Raw genomic sequence first — 10,279 nt, forward strand, 5'->3', positions numbered from 1 at the left:
GTTTTTCCAGGATCTATTACAAAAAAGTATTGAATCAAACTCGTGGGACGGCCCCAAGTAATTCACGGGCCAGATGAGGCACGTGTGCCGGCAGTTAAATGAGCAAGATGAGCAGTATTCTGTGTCTAATAGCTGAAAGATGTTGCTGTTTGGAAATATGACACTACGGAATGGATCATCTACCCAAAGTGACCCAAACTGAGACCGATAATCCAGACTAATATACTGTAATGGAAAGTCCCCCCTCCTCCCTTCTCTTGTCTTTCTCCAATCATCTCCTCCCAGCCACTGGAAGATGACCTACATTATTGCACCGTAGGCTCCAGAGACATTTCTCAGCCTGCATCCTGGCACCAGAATGCACACTCAAGTGTTCCGACTAAGATGAGCAGAAGACGGCAGTGTTGAGCACAGCGGCGGCGGCGGTGGTGGATTAGCGCTCCTGGAGGACCTAGCCGCCTTTTGATATGTGGCACAACTCACGAAGAAACACACACACTCGTGGGGAATGTTAAACGGTGAGATGAAATCCTCTATATGAATCATTGATGACCCCGACCCACACGCACACGCACACACACCCCCTTCGCACTCCAAAATTGTATACCTGCAGGCCAAAAAAACAGCGAGTGCCACAAATGTTATGGTTTCATTAAAAGCACTTCTGCTAATGAAGATGCTAATCTCCTGCGCATTGGTCTAATGTGTGCCATACTGGGAAGGATGGTCGTGAGTTAGGACTCCAACTATGTTATTTCAGTGCACTCGTTAGCACCTGCAGCTAACATGTCAAAGCTTCTATGCCCAGAAGTTTAAATGCATGAATTCTATCTATTTTTCTCCAGGCTGACATCTCTAGCCTCCTCCCTGCTGCTGACCTCATGCTTCACGCTCCCATGACAAAGTAGCTTGTCACTAGGGTGGTACCCGTACTGACTGGGAGCATGCAGTACAGCCTCAAGTACTCAAAAGTGAGTACATATTTTTACATTTCAGCAAACAGTGCTACAGTCATGAAACTGTGTAGTGTACAGCTCATATTGAATTTGCTGTCCATTGAAAATAATCAGGCAGCCATGACTGTCTTAATAGCAGGCTACACAAGCCAGTAGTTAGATAACTATGTTGTTTATATCAAGCGTGGTGGTGTTATGGCTGTATGAGTTCTGCGGTTAATTGAAGGAAACATAAATTCCAACATATACTGTGACATTTTTAAAAAGACTGTGATCCCCTCCCTTGAGAAACAGGGTCACATGGCAGTTTTTTCAACGTGATAAGCCCACTGGAGCTTGTCACCAGGGTGTCCCCTTATAGTCTGGGACCATGCAGTACATTGAAAAATAGTTACAGTACTGTGCAAAGGTCTAAGGCTGACTGTTTTAATTCAAAATTGTTTTTTGTTCATGTTAATTTACATTATATCACTGAAGCCTAAAAATGCAAACATTTTGAAGAAAGCCATACAGTTTCTGACTATAAATGCTAAAAAAAAAGTACATTATGTCTGTAAAAATGGAGGACACATGCATGCAGTTAAGTACTCAGTCTGCATTTGTGATTAGGTCCCAGTGAGAACTGTAATGGTGGGACATAGCTGTATTTATACTTACACCTGCTTTTGCAGGTAAAGGCAATGTGATCTCCAACGATTGGCCTGGCTTGCATATTACACCGTTTTGTAGGTCAGTTTGAGCGTGGATAGTTTTACAGCATTGTTTGTTGGCAAGATTTCATAAACTTAAACCAAATATGGTGTTGGGTTTTTTTGCCATAACAATTACCTTAATATACATAAAATACTATGACAGAGAGTTAGCAGGATTATGCAAAACCTACTGATTTCCATGAAACATGGAGGGGGCATTGGTCAAGAAGAACCCCTAGGTATAGTAGTTTGTATACATATAGTTTGGGGGACACTTTGTTATGAGTTGTGAAGGGCACCACATAAGTGAACACAACTGTGGTACAGGAAGGACCTAGTTAATGTCTGACAGACTTACTGGAATGATAAAAGAGCCAATGATCTCCAAGAACTACAGATGTGGTAATATGGACGTAAACGTAAAAGCACTCGTTTCTCAATCACCCTAGTAACAAGCCAGTGAACTGTTTAAAAGACTTTGCCTTCCAAATATAAAATGTCGATATAACATTAAGCATCTTTAGATTTAAGAAGGTGACAAATGATTTAAAGCGCATTATATTTTTTTGTGCAGCTCTGACAGATGCGTGACTGTCCCCTGTTAACGAGGCGGGGCTTAGGTTAGGGCGTCGGGAGGTGTGACAGAGCTCGCTTTCTGATTGGTGGAATATCTTTGACAGCCAATGTCAACGTCCAATCACAGTAGCGTACGGATGAAGGCCGCCCTTCCTGCGCCTTCGTGTGTAATGGGAACATCTAAAGCTTACGTCTGGGAAGCCCTAGAACTGCAAATGTGATATTATGTGGCATATCAGGTCACAGCTACATCTAAACACACACACACAAAGCACAGATTGCGGGTTCATCACACAACAGCAGCAGTAGAGGGTTCCCCAGCGGTACCGAAAAACTACCCCAACTATAACCGAATCACACCTACCCAGCCCCCGTTGTCTTGTATCCAGCTGTTGAGGGGTCCATTTAAATACTCAGTCATCCACTCGGCGATGTTGTCCACCTGCGACGTCATCTCCTCCTTGGTGGCGCACTCCACGCACACCGTGCCGCCGAACTCGAAGAAGGCGATGATCCGGCCCCAGTTGACGCCGTCCCGGAACAGTTCGTCGATCACCTCGGCGAACCTCCTCTGGGCCGTAGTGGAGGACAGATAGAGCTGCCGCGACATTTCGGTGAAGTCCGGCTGATAAAGTCTCTCAAGTTCGTCCCCGGCCTCGCGTAGGACCCTATGGATGGCGGCGAGCTGGTCGGGCTCAGAGCCGGGGCTTCGCTTGCACAGGCGCGGGGTGCCGTCGCCGTCGGGCCCGTCGCTGGCTTCGCGGCACCGGTGCACCAAAGTCGGCGAGGGGGCAACTAGTGGCCCGTTATAAGCAGCATCTTCATTCGAAGCGGCACCGAACCCCCACTCGTAGCCGCGTTTGGAGAGTTTATGGCAGATGTAATTCTCCACAATGGTACGGTTACACTCGTTCGCCATCTGGGCTTAATTTGGCACTTTGGACTAGATCAGATTGGCTCTTAAATCAAATGCATCGTGTATCCGTGTGTGCACTGCTTTGCACGGCCTCGTCCAAAAGTGGGCTGCATCGAAACCGAACCCACTCAACGCCTAAATCCCACGTATGAGCAGGTTGTAAAAGTCTCCAAAAACGTTGACGTCCTTTCCCAGAAAGCTCACTGGTTAGCCTCTGCCTGCATGGAAATCCAATATGCGGAAGAGGCTGGGAGGAAGTGTGGATCTATTCCCAGTGCGCATCACCCAGACGTGGAAGAGTCGCGCACACAGAGGGGGGAGGAGGGGAAATTGGGGCGCAAAGTTGTCTGCGCCAGAATGGCCGCGTAATCGCCGCAAACCGTCGGCGTGAGAGCCAGACGAAACCCGACTGAGTCCACTTCCCCAGAAGCCTCATACAGAACCCTCCTCCTACACCAGTGGGCTGTTCCGTGCTTAGTGAGCTATTCTTGACGTCATATACGCAAAGTGCAGTCTTTGGCTGCGCTTTGGAGTCTCCAAGTGCACATTAGGTACTGCAGGAGATGGGGGGGGGGGGGGGGAATGCACATTGCATATTTGTAAAGAAAGCCCTGTAAGCAGCCATCTGTGTAATGGTTGCACGTAGGCTTGGCTTAATTAGGATAATTAAGAGGCTTTCTCCATTCATCTGCTTGGCATCCTGTCTCCAAGGGGACATCACGTTATCGTGAGTTCCAGCAGTAACCCTTTGTGGTAGGAGATATTTCATCTTGATATAATGTATTTATGCAAATGTGGAAAGTCCCTTGCACATCCTGCTTAAACTGAATATTTAAAAATGCCATACTCTACAGAAGTGGTATGTCAACAAACAAAACTGACTGATAGTTGGCAGACCTCCAGGCTTTATTTTATGATCTGTAGCGAAGCCTGTTTTTTTCCCTAAGTTGTCCTCCTGTGAATTGGTGTGCATATGTATGGTCCAAATACATGTAGTTAGGGGTGAGTCAGAGACGGTGCAGTGTTCATGAGGAAAAAAGCAACAAAGTGATGGACTATATGAGAAAAAATCCTTTCATGGGAAGTTTAGAATTCCTCACACGCGTTTATTCAACTTGTGTCTGAAACAAGACAAGACATACAGTATGTTTCATACAGTTTGCTTTCCATGGCACACAAGGTGAAAGGGGGTCAAAATAAAAGATGATTTAATGGTGGCAAACTAACCTGTTATCAGACTCTGATCCTGACTGTAAATGCTCACACATTGTTAGCACAGGGTCTGCTTTGCATAGCTTAACAGTGTTAAAATAATAGGCTACATGGTCTTAATTATAGTATCGCTACATGGAGACAAGAGATTGAAAGCAACATGTGTGAGAAGCTAAGCATGCCTTTAAGCCAAAATCAAATGAGAACATCGTCAAAAGTGAGTCATGGTTTCTCACTCTCATTTTTTGGATTCTTTTAAGGCGTCTCTTTTTCGTTAGTCAAACCAGTCACACAGACAAGACGGAAAGTTGGCATATTACATTGATATAAGTGGTAAACTACACACTTGTGTCAGGCTACACTCTCCTGTCGCTTCATCAGTAGTCACGTCTTAAGGCTTAGAACGGGTTGCCACATGGCGACCTGCAAAAATCTCAAAAAGAATTGTCTTAACACATTTTGGCATTCAAATATCAAACTTCAAAATAATATTCCTATGTTCAGATTTGTAAGAAAAGTACATTCTATCTGCTCATAAGACTTAATATTGTACTTTTTAGGTAAACACTACTGTATTTTCCAAAGCTTTGACAGGATTTCAGAGGGAATAATGTCTCTGTCACCAGTGCTTGAGAGGACATGGAAATTGAGGCTTTTTTGTGCACTTTGTGTGCTCTTTTGCCTGCCCTGTAAAACAGATCTCTAGCGCCCTCACTGGACCTGCTCAGGCATTACTCGAACCAGCGAGTCTCTCTCTGCCCTGATTTAGGTCACCGACAACGCTGATGCACACTGGCGTGGCGGAATATGTGCAATGACACATAAAACTGCATTTGCACCTCCTTATGAAGAAAGAGTGAGCAAAAAAAATGTATACTCGAGGGGTGATCAGTAACAGTCACCAGAGCTTCCATTCACAGGATGGCTTGAAATGATAGTACCTGGTTATAAATAAAGTGGGATGTTGTAGAAATAGTCCAAAGACAGTAAATGGCTTTTCTCTTTCCGAGGGCTGGCTCAGTCGTAGCACACATGTGGGACACCTAATTGTCCTTTTTCCACCAAGCAATTAAGTATGTGCCGTAGTGTCACTTTTGCAATTACAAAAACAACCATACCACTTTTTGGTACCCTTGTGTTAGGGTAGCAACAGCAGTGGTATGCTACTAAGCAGCTATTAACGTTTGTTATGGAATGTGGGTTTTGCAATTAAAAAGCAAATAATTGCAACCATATCACTGTTAGTTACCCTACCAACGGGGTATCAAAAGGTGTTGCTAGACACCCTGTAGTCTGATTATTGTACACATTAAAAAAAAAAAAATCCACAGTGAAAACGCAAGCCACATCAGCCAATTTGTATCACTGCTAAGAAATGAAATGTCTGGTGGAAACATGTTTTAAAGTCCCGCCTTTCTTCCTGAAATTACATTTGTATTCATAATAAAACATAATTACACCATAGAGGATCTGCACACACACACACACACACACACACAAGGGAAGCAAAACCAAGATATTTTGGTGGTCTTTGCCTGCAAAGACTTAATGGTAGGAAAAGCTTACTAGAAAAAGCTTTTCTTATTCGGTGAAAGTATACATTGATAATATGGTGTCCGTATGTTTTTAGATGCATGCAACATGAGAACAAAAAGGTGACTTACTCACCAGTGTTGTTTTGACTTCAGCTTCTGTGGGAGGGAATTTCAGGCCATATTTGGCACAACCAGTCCGACAGGATATTGCTTGTACTGTGTGAGTGGAGGTGGGGAAGCCTGCTAATGTGTACAATAACATCCCTCCATTACAAATAAACACGCCTGTGGAACGCTTAAAGTAAGGCTGCTCCTATGACCAGAAGCGTGTGCATGTTAAACTGAAATGTCGCTTTGGGGGGGTACACAAGAAAATGGATAGTGGAGCTGCCGTCCTACTATTTGGGCCTTCTGGCCACCTACGCTTGTTGGAAGGGGGTTACTCTCGCTTGTCGGCTGCCTTGGACTGTTCCCTCTGAATCATGCAGCGGCGCACAATGCTGTCAAAGCTTCCCAGGTAGAATAGTGCGATGGTGCGGAACAGGCCCATGGTAACGATCTGCACAAAGGTGAAGGGGTTGCAAAAATCAGACTATTAAAAAAAAAATCCTTCTTGGAAATACTACAAGATCAGAAATTAGATTAATTTATTTAAATTGGTATCTTTTAAGAGGCCTTCTAAGGATAGGTTTAACACAATGTTTACAGACATTGGCGCTGTCATCCATCTTGTTTATAGTGCAAGGTGGCTTTTCTTGTTCACATGAAAGCACAGTGGAAATTCTACTGTGAACATGCTGTTAAGTCTCTTAAAAGGGATAGTTGGGATTGTTTGACATGAAGTTGAATGACACCCCATAAGTCAACAGCGACTCACTCCCCACTTTGTGTCCTGAGTCGAGTTCTGGTCTGATTTTGGTGCTGAGGAATGTAGTTCCAGTTAAGAGTTTGGCTTCTCAAAACCATATGCGTTCAAAAGCATAATACATTTGCATTACAAAAATGCCTACCAGAAAAAAAAATCAGACCTCACTTCGCACTCCCGCCTGTCCATTGTTGTGTGTTTCACAGTGTTTAGATGTGCTGATCGCGATTGCTGCAGTGGTTTAAAAAAAATGGTACATACTTGTAATTATGCGGGCTGTTGCCCTGTGAATTCTATGTTTTTTCCTGTCACGGACATTCCTATTAGACAACTTTGGCTGCTTGGCATTGGCTGAATCCGGGAAAGCAAATGTGCGTAGTAATGAGGTCAGATTTTTTTTCTAGTAGGCATTTTTGTGATGCAAATATATTATGCTTTCGAACGCATATTCTTTTGAGAAGCCAAACAGTTTACTTAACTGTCCCCAGCAACTAGATGGAACTATTTTCCCCAGAAAAACGACCAGAACTCTGCTCAGGACACGAAGTGGGGAATGAGTTGCTGTTGACGGGCTTCACTGCTTATGGGGGTGTCATAGAACTTCAAACTATCCCTTTAAATCAACTTTAACCAGACTACTCCTCAAGCAAGCAAAGAAATTGAAGCAGGCGACAAAAATGGCTTCTTTGTAAATGTGTGGTTGTAGATGACTACAACATATCCCATCTTTCCAATTGTTTGACACTGTATATGGTTATACCCTCTTGGTCCAGCCGTCCGGGTTCAAACCGGGGTTCACAGAATCAGAGTTGACATCGTTGGTTATCGAGCTAAAAGGCAGCAAAACTATTATGGTGTCAAGGAGTGAGGATTACCAATGTACTTTTCCACAGCTGCCATCCATTGTATATGTACCACATGTACCCACACATAGATGTTAAGTATTCCTACAACGGCTCCAAACTTGTGACCTCTTCTGCTTCATTTCCAGTTATTCCCTGTTTGAGAAGTACTCGGGTTACAGCTGTACTTTCAGCAACGCTGTGCCACTGCTGAAAGTCATTCGGCCATAATGACTGTAAATATTCTGAAACTGTGTGTACCTGCTGGAGACCCTCTGTGATGGAGGTGACAGGTGACATCCCACAGGTGAGTGCTGACAGCATGTACCCATCTGGACCCACAGAGCTGTTAAAGTTCCCCTGCTGGGGTAAACAATGAAGGCAACACACACTGTCAAATAGTCTCTATATTTAACTAATTAATATACAGAAATTTGGAATTTAAAAAAACTCAGTTATGAAAGGTGCAATAATGGTTGAGTGTCATGTCTTACCACTGCATCCCGAACGACTATCTTGGCCACTTGGTCTGGCTGACATACTCCCGAGGTTTCAGAAATTAATCTGGTTTCCAGAGGCTGCAAACAAAACACAGATTTAAATGATAAAACACCTGTTTTGAATCGAATACAGTGTGTATGCACAATGTTTACCTTTGTCTTGTTTTCCTCTGCCAGTCCTGGGGTGTCTGTGTCTGGTGGATAAGCCACCGTCACGTAGATATTGTAGGGCTTTATCTAAAAAAAGAACAAAGTTCACTGAGCAACGTGCAGAGAAGTAAATGAGAGTGGGTGGGTTTATATAGAAATGATGCACAGCGTATTGTGCTTAGTGGAGCATAGAATGCCGCAGTGGGGCCTCCATTTACCTCCATCTGCAGCGACTCGGCTAAACCTCGCAGGGCAAACTTGGATGGGGAGTAAGCCGTGTAGCCAAAAAGTCCTATCTGGCCAGCCTGAGATGAAACAAACATGATGCGACCCATTCTTCTCTCCTTCATGGTGGTTATGACAGCACGTGTTGGATAGACGCTACCCAGGTAGTTCACTTCCATCAGCCTCTGTTAGGATTGAAATCGAAAATGTATTAATATTGCAGTAACTTTTTGTTGTATCATAGATATGAAAAATAAATTAGTTTTACAGTTCCAATTTACCTACCTTGAAACGATCGATCTCTACTTCCTCAAACTTTCCAGAAAAGGACGTTCCAGCACAATTTACAAGCATATCAACTGGACCCAGCTTCTCTTGAGCCTGCACGATCGTAAAAGAACAATTTCAGCAACTATTCCAAGAAATGGGTTACATGAAAGGGTAGCATTACCTGTTTAATAACACTTTCCACTTGACTGTAATCACTAGAAACATCCACGGATATGCAGAGCACCACCTGTTTAAAAGAGGCAATTTCCATCATCTTATTACTAACAAAAATATCAATTACGTATTTTAAGTGAAAAATATCAATACCTGTTTATCATTAATAGCAAATTTCTCCACTTCTTTCTTGGCTTGAAGCAACTTTGCCTAAAAGTAAAAAAAAACAAACGTTTGATTAAAACAGTGGTACTCTGCAGTTGAATAACAAAACACCACTATATGAGGAAATGCTGTGTATGCAGACCACCATAACTTCACCATCAAATATAACAGCATAAAAACACAGCTCGTCTTTTAAATCCTACACACGAAAACTGATGAATGACCTCATCTCGTGCCACCAACGTAATGAAAGCTCCTTGTCTGTAGCATTCCATAGCTATGTATTTCCCAATTCCGCTTGAGCCTCCCGTCACCTGGAAATTGAAGGAAATTGATCATTTGAGCGGGGGTCAAATACAAAGGTCAGTTGAGTAACAAGCTGCATTAGTAGTGGGTAAAACTACACTGAATGGGGTACGCTTAAATGTATTTGACAAATCTTCTTGCTAACATATGCACCCAATAATCCCTTTAAATTGTAGGATTAGCTCAAGTGTCACGACCTGACCATGAGCGCCAGTTAACAGAGCTGTGATCACTCTGGCTGTTTCGCTTTTTATGCTGAAATGTTATTTAGTAGCAATTGTCACATGCAAGTTTACAACACATTTCAAATACAGACACTGTTGCATGACTTACCACGACGTGGGCCCCATTCAGTTTGAGGGGTTTGGGGCTAATAAGGGGCGATATCATGTATAACAGCAGCACAAATGCAACAATGAAGGCAGCAACCACAAGCAGCATGACGAACGGCAAGAGAAGCCACCAGGAATTAACAAAAATCCAATCCGCGATCGTTGAGCTCAAGCCTTCTGATGACATGGGTAATATGTCTGGCAGGCGCTAGCTTCTTTGCTAACTAGCAGGCTAGCTTCTGGAATCGATAGAGGAAAAGAAGGGGCGGTGGCACTTAAAAGGAGGTGGGGAGTGAAACGCAGACTTCGGGGGAGGAGTTGTAGCAAAGTTTGTCAGAAATTCACTGGTTTAACCAGTAGGCTAAAGTACCACCGTGGACCTTGGTCAGCGTGACAAAGCGTAGTTCATATTAACCAAAACAAATTGTCCACTAAAGCGGAAGTACCCTAGTGGCGCATGGTACATGTAGTTCTCTAGAGCAGCGAGTCCCTTATCCCTTTAAAGAAGCTGGAGCGTTATTGAACTACAACCCCTCCAAAGCAAAAGTTCCACTTCCGCTTTG

The 10,279-nt window shown here is 43.6% G+C and overlaps 2 protein-coding genes and 1 long non-coding RNA gene across 3 annotated transcripts in view; 1 reads left to right on the forward strand and 2 right to left on the reverse strand.

Moving 5' to 3' along the window:
* Window positions 1-3,597, reverse strand: part of bcl2b (BCL2 apoptosis regulator b) — a 28,868-nt gene extending 25,271 nt beyond the window's left edge. The window contains exon 1 of the mRNA XM_058069126.2: window positions 2,589-3,597. Within this exon, the coding sequence (XP_057925109.1) occupies window positions 2,589-3,143 (555 nt within the window). The 5' untranslated portion in view covers window positions 3,144-3,597. The remainder of the gene's footprint in view (window positions 1-2,588) is intronic.
* LOC131126505 (uncharacterized) lies at window positions 416-8,317 on the forward strand. Its single transcript, XR_013627545.1, has 3 exons — window positions 416-518; window positions 846-971; window positions 7,744-8,317. It is a non-coding gene; the product is annotated as an uncharacterized LOC131126505 (long non-coding RNA).
* kdsr (3-ketodihydrosphingosine reductase) lies at window positions 4,230-10,162 on the reverse strand. The gene is made up of 10 exons (XM_058069124.2): window positions 9,718-10,162; window positions 9,303-9,392; window positions 9,067-9,123; window positions 8,921-8,986; window positions 8,755-8,850; window positions 8,463-8,654; window positions 8,248-8,331; window positions 8,089-8,172; window positions 7,856-7,957; window positions 4,230-6,446 (listed from the first exon to the last, which is right to left on the reverse strand). Exons 1-10 carry the CDS (start codon window positions 9,901-9,903, stop codon window positions 6,327-6,329), a joined length of 1,077 nt encoding a protein of 358 aa, XP_057925107.2. The 5' UTR covers window positions 9,904-10,162; the 3' UTR covers window positions 4,230-6,326.
* Between the last annotated feature and the right edge of the window lie 117 nt (window positions 10,163-10,279).

The sequence above is a fragment of the Doryrhamphus excisus genome, linkage group LG6 (assembly GCF_037039965.1).
Source record: "Doryrhamphus excisus strain RoL-2023G ecotype Guam linkage group LG6, RoL_Dexc_Guam_v1.1, whole genome shotgun sequence".
NCBI lineage: Eukaryota > Metazoa > Chordata > Actinopteri > Syngnathiformes > Syngnathidae > Doryrhamphus > Doryrhamphus excisus.